Raw genomic sequence first — 18,061 nt, forward strand, 5'->3', positions numbered from 1 at the left:
GAATAAAAGGTATGTCTAGAATAGCCTTTCTAAAGGATATGCAAATATATACTTAATAAAAAAAAAAAAAAATCACTGGAGCCAATGATAAACTCCCTTTAAGTAAAATTATTAGAGAATAATCTCACGTTAATCCACATTTGTCAAATACAGTTTGCATATCAAATACTATCAATTATTAGTTCACTTAGTTTGATTACAATAAATGGAATACTCTTCCATTTCCAAATTTTATTGAAAAAAAATATTATTTTATATCTAAGCGTATAAGACACTACATGACATCAATAGACATGATCTTACAGTGGCATTCAGCTAGAGCTGCAATGTGTCCTCACATTTCTAGGAAAGCCTCTCTCATAAAAATTGAAGGGAATTAAAATGTGTTTCTGTTCCAGCAGTCCTCTGAGTATTCTGATGTTTTCTCTTGATTTAGAACTGTTCCTTTGTCCCCCCTGCCCTCAGGAAGTTGGCCTCATGGCCCTGCTATTTCTCTTTCCCTTTCTTGTCCTTTATCTATTCCCTCCTTATAGTCTATGGTGTCTGTGTGCTTTCACTGCACACCGCTTGCCAATGTGTTCTGTAGTCCATTCGGGGGGGGAGTCCCCATGCGGACTCCGTGAACGGATTACTGTCGCAGATGTGAACCAGGCCTCACCGACCTTATGGGTTTTTTTAATATATTTTTCTTTTTTTGTCAAGCATACGTGGATCTGTTGGTACATATTCTATCCACCCATGGAGGTTTTATGCTTCAGTTTCTTTTGTGAGGTTATAAGCTTCTGTTCACACCGTTATATTGCCTGTTTTCCTTTCCCGTTTACTGAAAACATTTACAATAAAAATTGATTAAACATAAAAATGTGTTTCTCTGGCAATCCAAGTGCTTGATCCATCTAAATTAAAGAGAAGATGTACATATTCTATATGTATTCCTTTATTTTCTTGCTGACTATTACTGCAGCCCTACCTTCTCTACTAAGTTGTAACACTGATGTCTTATTTATGTGCTTTACATCCAGGCATCAATCCATTGACGCATCATGATTGCCCTGTTTGTACCATTGCGTTTTATTAAGAGGATGTAATTAATAAAGAAGAAGATTTTCCAATATATCCACCGTGGCCTTTGCTGGATTTGCTTTTATTGGTGATTTTCCATGTGTATCGCTCTGAACCGAGAGAGCATATGTCGTCCGGGCAAAGCCCTATAGAAGGAATACAGGTGGCAAGCAACTTATTTCATGAAAACCGTGAGCGAGTGAGTATTATCCTTTTTCTTTGCTTCAATTTTCACTCATCGTATCAATCCACTGTCGTTATTGTCTCCAATTTTTTTTTTCTGGTAGGAGGCAAGATGCCTCAATCTCTGACAGAACTTCCCACACAGATTGAAATACCCAGTGTAGTAAGAAGCAATCCAAGAACAGCTCCTATTGAAAATACGAACAAAAGAAAACATAAGGAGTAATTTAAGAATGAAATCAAAGCAAGAAATAAATGAATATTAATCCGTGCCTCTATTGGTAAAATTCTAAGGTTTTTTTTTTCCCCCACACACAGACAAATCTGAATTTGATTCCTGTACAGCAAAAGAATATATATATATATATATATATATATATATATATATATATATACCGTATTTTTCGGACTATAAGACGCACTTTTTTTCCCCAAAATTTGGGGGGAGAAGAAGGGTGCGTCTTATAGTCCGAATGTGGCCGCCCGTCATCCGCTGTACTAGAGAGGCGGATGCCGGCGAGGGATAGACGCTGGCACAGGTGCTGGGGCCTGAGACATCGCTGCGCTCCTCTGCCCTGCATGAAGCCAGCAGCGGCAGGAGCGATGCTATTCCACTCCTCCGTACCCCCGCTGCTGGCTTCATGCAGGGCAGAGGAGCGCAGCGATGTCTCAGGCCCCAGCACCTGTGTCGGCGTCTATCCCTCGCCGGCATCCGCCTCTCTATTACAGCGGATGCCGGGTCTGTATTGGTGGCCCCTTCTCCCCCGGGGCCGGTCCCCACCGGCCCCATACCTGTAAAGTTGCAAGCCGGCTCCTGCGCGGCGATATCGCAGGAGCCGACCTGTTCGGGTGACAGCCGGGAGCCTAATGAAGGCTCCCAGGCCTGTCAATGCTATATTAGTATTGCGGCTGGGTCTATGACCAGCCGTAATAGTAATATTCAGAATGTCCCATAGACGGCAATACAGTTGTATTGACGTCTATGGGAACTGCAATCAAGTGACTGCAAGTTCAAGCCCCCCGGAGGGGAATAAAATAGTAAAAAAAAGAAAAAAAAAAAAAAAAAGCTTTAAAAATATATAATAAAACAATGAAATAAAAGTTCTAAATCACCTCCTTTCCCTAGAATATATATATAAAAGTAGAAAATCATATGTCAAACGCATACACATTAGGTATTCTTGTGTCCGAAAATGCCCGGTCTACTAATAGTTTTCCTGTACGGTGAACGTCAAATTCACAAGTGCTAAACCGCCGGGGTTTTTTTTCAATACAAGGTGATCTAAGCAATAGACATTCCCCAAAATGGTATAAGTAAAAAGTACATCTGGCCCTGCAAAAAGAAAACTCTCTATGCGTCCCCGTACAGCTGCAGGGTCACCTGTCAATCTGGCCTTGCAGCTGTTGCAAAACTACAACTCCCATATATTAAATATTTTACAATTTTTTCCCCTATTTTCCTCCTCTAAAACCTAGGTGCGTCTTATAGTCCGAAAAATACGGTATTTTATATATATATATATATATATATATATATATATATATATATATATACACACACACACACACACACACACACATTTTATATATATATATATATATATATATACACACACACATACATATTTGTGATATGCTCGTATTATAACCTAAAAAGATTATTGCTAAAGGTGCTGGCTAATAGTTCTAATAATATATATCTTTATCAAATGCTTGCCCCAGTGGTTTTCTGCCAGTTCCTGGTCTCTTCCCTACAGCAAGTCATATGCAACCCTTCAATCACTAATGTTATCACAAGACAATACAGATGAGTGAAATGCATAAGAACAAAACTGAATAATAATCTGAAATACTTTCAGGTGTTGAAATCATTTAATCTTTAAACACTGAAATAAAAGACTGAAATAAAACATATGCAGGAAATAAGATGAAAAGATATGATGCAATATTTGTCTATACAAAACCGGTACTATAACAGAAATGACTGCAGTACAACTGCCTAGCCAAAAAAAAAAGTCGCGAGTGTTAATATTTAGTTGGGCCACCATGAGCACGAATAACAGCACGCATCCGTTTCGGCATGGAGTCTATAATGTTCTGTAGTGTAGACTCAGGGATTTTGATCCAATTCTCGAGTGTCAGGGAGCCCAGGTTACGCAGATTCGTTGGGGGTGGCGAGTGACAGCACAGGTTCCTTTCCAGCACATTCCAGTGTTTCGTGTGCTTCTCATCGCACCCGGACACGACCATCAGTCTGGAACAATGTGAAATGTGATTCATCTGACCACATGACCTTTCTCCACTGCTCTAGCGTCCAATCCTTGTGGTCTCTTGCAAATGACAGGCGCCGACGTCTGTTGGTCTCTGTCACCAATGGCTTTCGTGTGGCGACACAACTGTTCAGACCCATTTCTTTGAGTTCTCGTCGCATTGTTTGCTCCGAAATGTGTCGCTCCGTCGAGTTGAACATCTGTGTGAGCTCAAAGGTGGTTTTCCGGCAGTTATTTTTCACCAGTCGCTTTAGGAACCTACGACCTCGAGTTTTGAGTATAGTCTTATGCCCACACTTTCCACGGTTGGAGGGGGGTTCTCCACCATGTCGCCATGCTCGTATGATACGCTGAACAATTCTCTGTCCGATACCAGTCACTTCGGCTATCTCCTTGGTCGATTTGTTGGCCTGATGCAATCCATTGACTTGTCCCTTCTTGAAGGCACTAACATCTCTTCCTCTGGTAGCTCTTCCGTTGGTAGACATCGCTTCACACCTTTAATTATGATCTGCACTTGACAGACTACAGCTCAATTATATATATTCAAGAATATATGCAAATTCCTGTCATGAACAGTTCATAATTATATCAGGGGTGGAACGGTACCTTGTTGCACAACGCAACTTTTTTTTTTGGCCAGGCAGTAAAACAACTTTCAGGTGTTGAAATCATTTAATCTTTAAACACAACAAGCCTGAAATAAAACATATACAGGAAATAAAATGAAAAGATATGATGCAACAGCTTTGCGACAATATTTGTCTATACAAAACCGGTACTATAACAGAAATGACTGCAGTATCTTACCCAGTCCTCCAATGTCTTCCCCAAGGATCTTTCCTGTTACTATTGTAAAAACTAGTGCCAGAGAATTGCATACAGGAACAGCCAACGACAAATCTACAAAACAGTAATCAAACAGACGTAAGCTTGTACTTAATACTGTGCTGAAGACTATGCAGAACATATTCTACCGCATACCTGTTGAGGCTAACGTAAGGTAGAAAACCAATGACCCACTCTGGTTCAGCAAAAACGGGACCACATACTGAAATGAAAGAATAATAGTATACATGACTATATATTATATTAAGAGCTACATAACTTTCTGTAATGTTTTCTTTAAGCTTCAGCAGGTCACTGCTCCTTCCATCATGCTAGTTATAGGGGTTCTCTTCTGTGGACAAGCTCTAATTGTTAGAGGGGTCTCTTTGACATTAAAGGGGTTGTACAGGATAAATTAATAATTTAACTATAAGCCCCAAAGAGTTTGTGCCAGCTGGCTTCTCCAAAGAATTATGTAGCGTCAAATAATATGGACTGTGAATGCGCAATCCATATTATACTGTGCTTGGGCCACTGTGGAGCATATTATACCATTTATGTATGTACAGTACAGACAAAAAGTTTGGACACACCTTCTCATTCAAAGAGTTTTCTGTATTTCCATGACTATGAAAATTGTAGATTCACACTGAAGGCATCAAAACTATGAATTAACACATGTGGAATTATATACTTAACAAAAAAGTGTGAAACAACTGAAAATATGTCTTATATTCTAGGTTTGAGTCACCTCTGCTGCAGAGGATAAGTTCATCCGAGTCACCAGCCTCAGAAATCACAGGTTAACAGCATCTCAGATTAGAGACAGGTCAATGCCACACAGAGTTCTAGCAGAAGACACATCTCTACAACAACTGTTAAGAGGAGACTTTGTGCCGACGCAGGCCTTCATGGTAAAATAGCTGCTAGAAAACCACTGCTAAGGACAGGTAACAAACAGAAGAGACTTGTTTGGGCTAAAGAACACAAGGGATGGACATTAGACCAGTGGAAATCTGTGCCTTGGTCTGATGAGTCCAAATTTGAGATATTTGGTTCCAACCACTGTGTCTTTGTGTGACGCAGAAAAGGTGAATGGATGGACTCTACATGCCTGGTTCCCACCGTGAAGCATGAAGGAGGAGGTGTGATAGTATGGGGGTGCTTTGTTGGTGACATTGTTGGGGATTTATTCTAAATTGAAGGCATACTGAACCAGCATGGCTACAACAGCATCTTGCAGCGGCATACTATTCCATCCGGTTTGCGTTTAGTTGGGCCATCATTTATTTTTCAACAGGACAATGGTCCCAAACACACCTCCAGGCTGTGTAAGAGCTATTTGACCAAGAAGGAGAGTGATGGGGTGCTACACCAGATGACCTGGCCTCCACAGTCACCAGACCTGAACCCAATCGAAATTGTTTGGGGTGAGCTAGACCGCAGAGTGAAGGCAAAAGGGCCAACAAGTGCTAAGCATCTCTCGGAACTCCTTCAAGACTGTTGGAAGACCATTTCAGGTGACTACCTCTTGAAGCTCATTAAGAGAATGCCAAGAGTGTGCAAAGCAGTAATCAAAGTAAAAAGTGGCTGCTTTGAAGAACCTAGAATATAAGACATATTTTCAGTTGTTTCTAACTTTTTTGTTAAGTATATAATTCCACATGTGTTAATTCATAGTTTTGATGCCTTCAGTGTGAATCTACAATTTTCATAGTTATGGAAATACAGAAAACTCTTTGAATGAGAAGGTGTGTTCAAACTTTTGGTCTGTACTGTATGTTTGCATATAAATTATATATATGATATAGTCTGTGTGTGAAGACTGGGAAGTGTGGCACCACACTGACAGAGCTGAACTGTTCACACCAAACATACAAAGCAGGTACTGTGCCACCCGTTGTTGTTGCCAAGGTGGGAGACTGGTAGCCAGGCTTCTGTATAGACAGGGAAAAGTTTACTTGTGTTTAGTTTAGTTCTCTGCCGAGAAGGTTTTGTTTTGTTTATGTGTGCCTTTGCAAAGGCAATTAATGCACTGCAAATGAATAAAGCCTGAACTTGTGTGCAACCAAGTGTCTGTGTCCCTGCTACCTGCACTGCTACCGGGCAGCTACCTGAGCGGTTTCCCACAATATATATATACACATATTTATATTTATTTACCAAATGTCAAAAAAGCTGGAAAAATTCAGTGTTGTCCTGGAGCTTTCTCTGTGTGACTGTAATGATGATACATGGAGGTGATTACAATATTACAGCCAAAGGAAAAGGTTACCAAGTTAGAACTAGGAGTCTAAAAATGTCTGTTAAGGGTGTAGTGGGAAGGCTAGCTTTGGAAATGGGGTGGGGGGTGGTGGAAAGGAGTGTCAGAGGTGGCAAATAGTTAATTGTGCATTTTCAACACATTTAACTATTTGCCACCAGACATTATTGAAGCATTGGTCCCCTGTCTCTACATGTTTGTACATTGTTAATTTTATATGTATTTATAAATAAAGATTTTCTATTTTACTCCATAGTGCTTCTGTCTTTGACATTGATACATATAGATATAATTGTAACAGAAAGTTCCGCGGAGGAAAACTCAGTGAACTTTCTGTTGAAATTGATGCATAAAGAACCACAATGCGTTCACGCTGCAGTTCTTCCCGCAGCGCTGCGTTTCCGCCCAGTGGGGCCTTAGCCTAAAGGTATCTGGTTATTAACCTATTAATAGAACTAACAGACCTTTTTTTTAAAAAAATAAATAAATAAAAAAATATTTATTTTTTTTTTACTGGAAAACCCAGGTAACTCTGGTAGTCAGCCATGATCTGGAGGACACCTGGCAGAAAGTGTTTAATTTCACTGCAGTGCCACCACAGGAGAAATGAAGCATTACACAGTACCTGTTGAAATCAATAAGCTATGTGCATAAAACAGGACAAGACAATTCCTCCAGAGTGAAAAACAATCTTTGTAGATACTTTCTTCCCTGGTCAGTAGATAAACAATATTTATGGAAACCATGAACATATGCTACTAGTCAGTCAATCAGTGAATGCACTTCACTAAGGCCTGGTTCACATATGCATTCAGTATTCCATTCGGGGAGTCTGCATGGGGAACCCTTGAATGGAATACTGAATGCACTGACAAGCAGTGAGCACTGAAAGCACACGGACCCCATAGACTATAATGGGGTCTGTGCGTTTTCCGCACAAATCATGCGGAGGGGAAAGTAGTTCATGAACTACTTTCCTCTTCGCATCACTTGTGCAGACAGCACACAAAAAACACACGGACCCCCATTATAGTCTACAGGGTCCGTGTGCTTTCATAAACTCACCGCTTGTCAATGTGTTCAGCATTCCGTTCAGGGGTTCCCATGCAGACTCCCAGAACGGAATACCGAACGCAGATGTGGACCAGGCCTTATACATAGCTCTACCACTGAAATGGCCATGTTGTTGAAACCTCCAGCCAAGTATTGTAATGTGTGGTTTCACGATACAATGGTCCAGAATAGATCACTTTATGCTGGAAATATTATGGAGTATTTATCAAGCATTTTACACATACTTTCTTCTAATTACACGTTTTTTTGTTTCTTTAGTTTTTTAGTTTTATGGCGTATGCACAAGAATCATGTGTCTCATCATTTTGAAGGCATTTTCACAAGTCTCCTCACTCTACTTTTTTGGTAAGGGAATGTGGGCATAGCTTATCTAGAGTAACATTTTACAATGGATTCATGACTTTCCCCTATTTTATAAAGGAGCATAAAAAGGAAACTATAAAAGGGCAGCAGTAAAAACAAAATAAAAGGAAGCTTTACAACAAAGGACTTTAGCCTAAAAGAGACACCTCATTATTATTATTTGTATCAATAAGACATCTTGTAGTTGCCAAGGTGTCTCTCACCCTGTAGTTAGAGATCAGGAACTTTGCCTCATACAGCAGTCTCCGTACTCTCCCCTCCACTTTCACACGTTCAACCCCTTCTGCTCCTCTTCTCAGGAAAGGATTAGTGACTCCCCAGAGTATGGACACAAAAAGGAGAGATAACACATCTCCTATAGACGGAGACATTGGGGTCTATAATCTATATGCTATCATAGCCGGTACACTATACATGTGACGGGGCTACAAGAAAATGGCGATCATAAATAACCCTTCTGCCTCTTTACCAGATGGTGAGAAAACTTCCGGTGAAAGTATCATAGAGAGCCGGAAGTAGTGCTACTCTGTCAATCCTACTTCCGGATCCTTTCTCCACGCGCCTCGGGACGGGCCGGTAGCTGTGTACATTATGGTGAGTGAGTGGAGAGTCTGTGGGCTTCTATATGGCTGTTTATGAGGCCGCTTTGCTGTGTTCCCGATACTAGTAGATTATATCTTCACGGCCATAACGGGCTCTCGTATATAACCTGCCTGAGCCGTGCTGCGACAACACGCTGGGGCTGCTCAGTACGGGCAGTACATGCGCATCTATGATCCTGCTGACGCCATCTAATTGTACAGCGTAGCTGGTTAGTGACTTAGGGGGTTCACTTACTTTTCAGTGGAGTCATTGTCCCATCTGGCCGTTAACCCTTTATTATCACATCATATATGGTTTCAGCTGGTAAACACCATTGTGTAACGTACATTGATACACAGTGTAGAGATCTCATGCATTACTTTTAGGGTGCATTTACATCTTCAGGTTTTTGTATGTGGTCTTTGAAACCAGAACCAGGAGAGAATTCCAAAAAAATAGAACTTCCATCTGTCCTCTATTGTTTCTGCCCCATTATAATCTACACTTAATTGTGTCTTCAAACACCGCCTGAGTAATCCTTGTTGTGTAGATGTATTGTACGAGATGGGAAACGTTCACACAGGTGTATGCCGCAGTTATTGGATCGGTGTCTGGTACTGAGCAGAGGCCCTGTCTGACTATTGTATTATAGGATAAGGATGAATTTCATTCACACTTAATAAAGATGTATATTCAAGGTATGCTTTTTCCGTTGAGAAAAAAAAATCGGGCATGTTAAAATTCAATATGCCTGATAATTTTTTTATTTTTTTTTTGTCTCTTAACTTATGCTGTTGAGGTAGTGCTTGAAACTGGTTGGTTTGAACAGCATAAGATGCCGTGATTGGAAGAAATAAAGCGCAGTACACAAGCCTTTCTTTTCTGTTGTTCTTTATATGAAATCAAAATTTCAATTCAAACGTATTAGTTGTCATTGGTGCAAATCAAACCTGTCTAATCATTTAAAATTTCTGTTTTAAGAGACCCATCCTGCTTCAGGGCCACGAGCGGTCCATTACTCAGATCAAGTACAACCGAGATGGTGATCTGCTTTTCACAGTTGCTAAAGATCCAGTAAGTTTCTTTTTGACATATTTTTTTCTGCTGTTAGGTAGAAGTAATATAGAGGAGACCGCACCAGTCTTTCTGTGCTACTTTAGAGAGGCGGGGTATTCTTTCAACTTCACAGAAACTTTCATATTTTTCAATATTTTTTTTTCTCTTTCTCCCTAGGTAGTCAATGTTTGGTACTCTGTGAACGGAGAACGTCTTGGAACCTACAATGGTCACACAGGCGCTGTGTGGTGTGTGGATGTTGACTGTATCCTTTTTGATTGCAACTTTTCTGTAACTCTGTGTCCTGTACTTAATGTGTAAAGTGGATGTGGCTAGGACAGATTTTATACCTTTTGTTTGTACCTTTTCATGACCTGCACTTTATTTTTATGGTTAATTAATACAAGATAATTGTGTGATTCTCAGGCAAGATATAGCCTTACTAGTAGTTTGACTGGTAGTAATCTAGCGCCGATCAATATATGCCAATTTCCTAAACTCCAGTATGCAGGGGACACACGTCATGTGCTTTCTGGATCAGCAGACAACTCCTGCAGGTTATGGGACTGTGAAACAGGTAAATAAGAAAATTCAAGTTGTGATCGTACATCTATTTTTTTCCGGGACTATTACATTTAAACAAAATAGTTTCTGATTTGTCCAATGGCGATCTCTGACTGAACATTTGTGGAAATTCATCATATCATGCGCAAGGAGAAAGTAAATCAATAGTATTTCTAGTTTTGTGCTTCCCCTTACTGTCTAATTGTTTCCTTTCTTGACCTGTAGGAAAACAGTTGGCTTTGCTGCAAACAAATTCAGCTGTTAGAACCTGTGGATTTGACTTTGGTGGCAATATCATCATGTTTTCGACAGACAAGCAGATGGGTTACCAGTGTTTTGTCAGCTTCTTTGACCTAAGGGACCCATCTCAAATTGGTAAGTAAATTGTGGTTGAATGCCACAGTAGTGAGAGCATTTGCAAGACGTATGCACCGTTTGTGGTAGTAAACCATATGTACCGTATTTTTCGGACTATAAGACGCACTTTTTTTCCCCCAAATTTCGGAGGAAAATGAGGGTGCGTCTTATAGTCTGAATGTGGGTTTGCAGCATGGCCGCACTACTGCCACCGCTGGTTTTCTTCAGCGGCAGTAGTGCGGCAATCCGCAGGCCCCGGCAGCTAAGACACTCCCCGGCATCTGCTGTAATAGACCGGCGGATGCCGGGGAGTGTCTTAGCTGCCGGGGCCTGCAGATTGCCGCGCTACTGCCACCGCTGGTTTTCTTCAGCGGCAGAAGTGTGACAATACTGCAGGCCCCGGCAGCTAAGACAGTCCCCGGCATCCGCCGGTCTATTACAGCAGATGCCGGGGACTGTCTTAGCTGCCGGGGCCTGCAGATTGCCGCGCTACTGCCGCTGAAGAAAACCAGCGGTGGCAGTAGCGCGGCCATGCTGCAAACCCACTCCTCCACCGCAGGTCCCGACAGTCAGTTAGCCCCGAGGCCGCAGGAGCCGACCTGTTCCGATGACAGCCGGGAGCCTAATGAAGGCTCCCAGGCTTGTCATAGATATATATTACTATCGTGGCTGGTCTATGACCCTCCGCAATAGTAATGTATAGAATCTCCCATAGACGGCAATACACTTGTATTGCCGTCTATGGGACTTGCAATCAAATGATTGCAGGTTCAAGCCCCCTAGGCGGGGGATATTAAAATAGTAATAAAAAAAAAAACACTTAAAAAAAAATATAATAAAAAATAAAATAAATAAAAGTTCACCTCCTTTCCCTAGAATACATATAAAAGTATAACATTACTGTGAAACATATACATTAGGTATCCCTGTGTCTGAAAATGCCCGGTCTACACCTGGCCCCACAAAAAAAAATGCCCTATACATATATATAATTTTTGCGCCATAGGAGCGAACACTGTCACCATACGTTTAGACAAGATTTGATGACAGATTTGTCTTAGATATACATTATATATAAACTATGACTACAAACATTTAGATTTTACTGGCAAGTTATTTATTTTCTTCCAATTTTGCAGAGGACAACGAACCTTATATGAAGATTAACTGCAGTGAGTCAAAGATAACCAGTGCTGTATGGGGACCTCTAGGGGAGAACATCATTGCAGGGCATGAAAATGGAGAGCTGAACCAGTATAGTGCAAAGGTGAGCAACAAGTAATTTTCACCCACCAAATGTGTACCCTTTTTATATATTTTTATTTCCCCCTAACAGCTTGCACAATATATTTTGCATTTTATACAGAAATTAGCAGATATTTTTTTCCCCGCTCTGAGCTTAAATAATGTAAGAAGAAAAAAAAAAAAAAGTATAAATATGAATTTTTTTGTAAACTTCTAACCCTTTGTTTTCTTTAGTCTGGAGAGATTGTTAACAGCATCAAGGAGCACTCAAAACAGATCAATGATATTCAGACCTCTAGAGATATGACTATGTTTATCACTGCGTCCAAAGATTGCAGTGCCAAGGTAAGAGTACACTAAAAGTAGTTTCACCCTTGGAGGATTGTCAGTAGATATTAGATTCTGACAACTGTGCTTGTATGAAATCCTGGAAAGAAAAAAAAAATCGCCTTTTTGGCAGAAAATGTAGTCTTAGGATTTAACTCCTGTCTGAGCAGCAGTGTTTTTACAATCATTTAGTTGTATTCATACCATATTTAACCCCTTTCCAACATCCGCCGTACTATTATGGCAAATGCCGGGTGTTTAAATATGGAGGCCGCCATAGTCACCGGGTGTCTACTGTTTTATATGGTAGACACCCAGCACTAATGCCCACTATTGCTGCCCGCACAGATTTTCCCAGCGGCGCATTTTCTTGGGTCCGGGATCGTGTTGCTGTGACGACGGGGAGCCTTGTGAAGACTCCCTGGCCTGTCATTCACTGGCTTCTATTGCAGGCTACTCTATGTAGCCTGCAAAAGAAACCCTGGTATTTCACAATGCATTGCAATAAAATAAAAAGTTTTGGGGATTGGAAGGTGGGGGGGGGGGGGGGGGGTTTAACAAGTATGTTATCAAAGCGCGATCAGCTGTATGCCTATAGTACTATATAAATACTGTTTACGGTCATTGTTAGAAACTTTATACTTGGGTTCTTAAATAAGCACTCCAGTAAACAATTTTTGTGACCCTCAGTTTAGCCTATGTGTTCGTGTATTGTAAGGGGATGTTGACTCTACTGTTATTACATTCTGTTGCTATCATCTGTCATAGGATGAGAGCAACAGATATTAGCAGTAGTAGATTGACGAGCACATACTGACTTCCCCTTTGTTTGAGTCAATTTCCGTTGGCTATAGTGCAAAAACCATAGTGGACATGTACAGTTTCCTCTATCATGTTATTTTACCTTTGTAATGGAAGAAAAATCACAAAAGTAAGAGTCATGGCAATAAGGTTTTTTTTTTTTTTTGTTTTGCTTTTCTTCCCAGATTTTAACATGGGGGGTGAATGCAGACAAACTTCACTCTGAGTAGGCTCTGTCTGCATTTGTCATGTAATGTTTCTTGCATAATGGTAGTGTAACCTAACTTTACAGATAAACTTACTGAAGGACTTTATTGTGAAGTTATATGTTCCCCTCCAGAGTACTGGCTTCCTCTCTCCTTTTTGCATACAAGCTGATATGATTTTGCTTGAAAACTGAGCCCAAAATTGGTGCATTTCAGGCACATAATAGAGTATCTAATCTCTAGAAAACTGCTTGCTGCTTTCTAAGATAGTGGACACTCGGGCTGGGCATCTAATCAAAACCAAACGTTAACTCAACTAATCTGTGCAAACTTGCTTGCATCTATTATTTTGCATCCATGCCTTCCTGTCTCTTACTGTCATTGGCTAAAGAATATGTAACTATAACTGTACACCATCAGATTTGCAGATGCATGAATAACGGAAACCAAAATTCAGTGGCATAGTGTGGCTTGTAAGAAGGGACATGTCCTAAAATAATCATTAATTGTAGTTGAGATAAAATGCTTAATTAATCTCCCAGCTCCTAGTGGGCAGATCAGTTCAGGCACCTTATTCTAATAAATTTCTATAATTCATATAAGTAAACTGGCATGAGTTATACCAGAGTAGATATCAATTCAGACACTTGAGAATACAAGCCTCTTAATAATTCAAGTGCATCTCGCTCCAGCAGAGGAAATGATTAAGACTGGCATATAAAATGTCAATGTTAATAAATTTTCCTTACAGCGTGCCAGACTATTAGTACAGGTCTATTAGAGGCTCAGTCTTAGTCTAATAGACTGCATTAAAGGGGCTCTATCAGCAAAATTATGCCGTATGAGCCCCACGCTTATTCTAACAGCTTCCCCAGTTTTTAAATACCCTACAAACAATTATTAAAATCATACTTACCCGTGCACAGTGGGCGGTTCGTGAACTGGTGGACGTCATCTTGCAGTCACGCCTTCCTGTCCTCACTCTTCCACGCATTGATCTTCTTTACTTCTGGAATGAAGAAGTTCACGAGTGTACTGCGCATGCGCAGTACGTTCGCGTAGTTCTAAGGGGAACTTAGAACTACGACAAAAATGGCACTGGAGCGTGCGCAGTTGCGCTCCGGAGGGATTGATACTGCGCACGTGCAGGATTTGAACACAACCCGCCAGAAGAAATCAAGATCAAGGCGTGGAAGAAGAGCCCAGAAGGATGTCACTGGAAGAAGAAAGAAGAGGCAAGATGACGTCCACTAGTGCACGAACCGCCCACCGTGCACGGGTAAGTATGATTTTAATAATCGTTTTTAGAGTAGTATTTAAAAACGAGGGAGCTTTTAAAGGCTATTCAGGCATATGTGGGGCTCATACGGCATAATTTTGCTGATAGAGCCCCTTTAATAGTGTGCATTGCAGGAGCCTAGAGATCAGTACACATTACTTTACAGCAAAGCTGTTAACAAGTTTAATAGTAATGGGAATACACTATATGTAGGCTCTTTCTCAAATGAAGAGGGATTTAACAACACTACCCCTTTAAATATAGAAAATTGAACATGGAGGATTTTGGTTTTTCTTCAACCTGCTATCTGTCGTTGGTTTTATTCTCTTTTGTTGTAACTGCACTATACATGCAAAAGTGTTTATTAGCATTAAAAGTTAATCTGTATTTTCTTTGCAGATCTTTGACTGCACAACTCTAGAACATCAGAAATCATTTCGAACAGAGAGACCTGTAAACTCTGCAGCACTATCTCCAATATATGACCATGTAAGTAAGAATAAACTATTCTAAAGAGACCTGTCATTACCCCTGACATGACTGGTTTAGTTACTCCTGGAGCATTCGTTCTTAAGACTATTGTTGTGCACTTCCTGTGCTCAGTGTTTATGAAGAAATTCTGAATTTGGCAAAAGGGTGTATTTCTACACAATTTGATAATGGCAGCACAAACTGCATAGTGTAACTTTATAAGGAGGCAACCTCATGTTGTAACGCTAGCTTTTAATTTATAGATTTGTAGGGGAAATAACAGGGATAGCACACAGCAGAGTTATAAGGAATGACTGTCTAGAAGTTTTATATTATGGAGAATAAAAAAAAAATCATGACAAAAAAGTTGAAATCTCAATGCAATTCTCTGTTTTAAGAATTGTACATTTCCTAATATACATTGAAACTGCAATTGTTTTTTTATACAACTCATTTGACGTAGACCCAGAGTTAAACTGAAGAAACACGTGACATTTCAGATTTGTTTGAGTTATTTGCCCTCATCTCTGATCGCTTCCTATTGGCATCGGAGCTGTCTTGCCCCAGTAGATGTCCTAATTAAGAGTTCCGTCCTGCTAATATTAACTTTTTACATGAACTGTTACAGGTTGTTTTGGGAGGAGGGCAAGAAGCTATGGATGTGACCACGACATCAACCAGGATTGGTAAATTTGAAGCAAGGTAAGGAAGATTGCCATCGTGACAACAGTCTTATTAAGAGGATAGTAACTTTGTAGGGTTATCAGGCAATAACTGTTTGCTTCTTTTAGATTTTTCCATGTTGCTGTTGAGGAGGAATTTGGGAGAGTAAAGGGCCATTTTGGCCCAATCAACAGTTTAGCATTCCACCCCGATGGCAAAAGGTAAATGCAGTTTCATGTGATCTTTGATGGAATCACTTGGTAACATGATTGTGATAAATTTTCTTTCCATCTTTCTACAGTTACAGCAGTGGCGGAGAGGATGGATATGTCAGAATACATTACTTTGACCAGCAGTATTTTGAATTTGAGTTTGAATCTTGAGGTTATGTTCTCCTTCTGGCTGTTCAGACTATTCTTGAATCTAGGAATCCTTACCCACCAAAATATAATTTGATAACTGCAAAATATATTCTTTTCATTTGAATGTATTAAAGGGGTTTACATTTTTGTAAAACAGTGGTATATAGTATGAGATGCTCATTCTGTGTAACTTAATACCTGTTAAAATATTGCCAGGGGAAGAACCATTTACTCAGCAATTTATGTGAGCAGATTCATCCTTTTAGCACATAGCTCAACTGTAGCTATATGCAGAAGCTTAACTTGAAGCTTCTGGGCCCCAATGCAAAATTTGTAATCGGGTCCTCAATTGCCATTGGCCATTTATAATACTGGTAACCTCTCGTGTTGTAGAGAGGCCTTGTAAAACTTAGGCCCCAGGGCCTGGTAGCAATTGCTGCTTCTGCTTACCCTATGGCCACGCCCCTCGCCATATGCACAATGCTTTAAGATGAGCTATGGTTCACCAGGATGGTAAAATTTTAGATGGGACTTACATTTCCTAGTGTGAGCATGTTTTATGTAACTCTGTTTTACGTGTGTAAAAATTCTAGAAAAAAAACAATAAAAAATGTTTGCATTGCGCTCATTGATGACTTGGAGAGTTCCTTAGCTAATATTGTCATAGTATGAAAAAGCTGCTGAAAATGGTGGCCGTTATTACATGATGTTGTATAAAATGGGATAACAATGTTGCCAGACTTTTCCTTATATAGCTTTGAGTCTATCTACTCTCAGGCATATTTAACTGTGACCACCATGTTACAGAGCACATTACAGTGGTAAACAGTATACCTTTGTTATCTATCTATCAATGTCACTTTTCTAGATTTTGAGAGAAACAACTTTTAAGTCTTGTGCAAATGAGACAGTTGATTGACTGAGGAAAGACCTTCAGTTCCAGGAGCGCTGCTCTTGCTGCTTGTTTAGGTTAGGTGATATAGCAGTGAGAGGATCAAGGTAAGAGCAGAGCTTCAAAGAGCTGAAAGCCTATCCAGTGCATCATCTGCCTAAGAGTTGAAAGTTTTTCTTACAATCCAGAGAAGTGACATATATAACAAAGATATACTGATAACACCATAATATGCTCTGTAAGATGATGTTGCCTGTTTAATGTGCTTGGCAAAAGTGACGAATCCCTTTTAAAGCTTAGTCATGGGATTCCATTCTGTTCATTTCCCTTAGTTTAAATGGTAAACTATGCTAAATCAGCTGTAAAGATTTGACCATAATCCATTTGCTTCAGAGGTGCTCACAGATGTGAGAAGGCTTTGTCAGCAAGTCATTTGTGAAGGCACCTAGGTGGCTACCAAACTTTCCGTAAACATTTGTTGTCTATTTGCTTATTCAGGTGAGGTTCTCATTAACTTGAAACACACAAAAACACATTTTCTGTTGTAGATATAGATGTGAATCTGCAGCAAAATTTATGAGACTTGCCGCAATATTTTCCTTTATTGATTGCAAAATGGTTAAGTTTGCACCACTGGTTGTTTTTGCTGCAGTTGTCTGCAGTTTGTCTGGATAAGATTTGTTAAAATCTGTAATACGCTGTCAATGCCTGTTAATCTGGAAGGAATATCCGCAGTATTATCCATCTCTTGTGGCGGTCTTCTTAAACCTGAAGCTCAGCTGAAGGTTCAACATTGACATGCATACTTCTTTAGGCCAATTACAGCAATATAACAGTGTAGCAATGTCACACCACATTTGTACTTTTCTATTCAATTCAAGAAACATTTTATAAAGTCCACAACAGCTTGGAAACTAATATTGACCAAAACAATGATTCATAGGCTTAGTAGCTGAGAATGTATTTGTTCTTGTCCTACCAGATACACCATTATTTATATACCATGTCTGCTCTTTATGCTTAGCAGAGACATTTCATTGTACTACTATTATGGAGGCTTCTCTGTGAGCATAAGATCTCTTTTGAAATTGAAAATAAAAGTAAAATCTGAACAGTCTGTGTTTGGTGTATTTTGTCTTTTCTATTTCATTGTGATCTTGTGTTGGAAAGCAGAATGAAACTTTAAGGACTCTTAAAGGTGCCTATTCTCTAA

The 18,061-nt window shown here is 40.0% G+C and overlaps 2 protein-coding genes across 2 annotated transcripts; one reads left to right on the forward strand and one right to left on the reverse strand.

Moving 5' to 3' along the window:
* Nucleotides 1-275: 275 nt before the first annotated feature.
* On the reverse strand, nt 276-8,507 carry TMEM234 (transmembrane protein 234). Its single transcript, XM_075264726.1, has 4 exons — nt 8,247-8,507; nt 4,500-4,566; nt 4,326-4,418; nt 276-1,433 (listed from the first exon to the last, which is right to left on the reverse strand). The coding sequence occupies exons 1-4, from the start codon at nt 8,412-8,414 to the stop codon at nt 1,363-1,365; spliced, it is 399 nt and encodes a 132-aa protein (XP_075120827.1). The 5' UTR covers nt 8,415-8,507; the 3' UTR covers nt 276-1,362.
* A 72-nt stretch (nt 8,508-8,579) lies between these two features.
* Nucleotides 8,580-17,962, forward strand: EIF3I (eukaryotic translation initiation factor 3 subunit I). The gene is made up of 11 exons (XM_075264706.1): nt 8,580-8,637; nt 9,607-9,699; nt 9,859-9,946; nt 10,193-10,258; nt 10,471-10,620; nt 11,742-11,869; nt 12,082-12,192; nt 14,860-14,949; nt 15,560-15,633; nt 15,723-15,815; nt 15,896-17,962. The coding sequence occupies exons 1-11, from the start codon at nt 8,635-8,637 to the stop codon at nt 15,975-15,977; spliced, it is 978 nt and encodes a 325-aa protein (XP_075120807.1). The 5' UTR covers nt 8,580-8,634; the 3' UTR covers nt 15,978-17,962.
* The last annotated feature ends 99 nt before the right edge of the window (nt 17,963-18,061 follow it).

The sequence above is a fragment of the Leptodactylus fuscus genome, chromosome 2, assembly GCF_031893055.1.
Source record: "Leptodactylus fuscus isolate aLepFus1 chromosome 2, aLepFus1.hap2, whole genome shotgun sequence".
Taxonomy (NCBI): Eukaryota; Metazoa; Chordata; class Amphibia; order Anura; family Leptodactylidae; genus Leptodactylus; species Leptodactylus fuscus.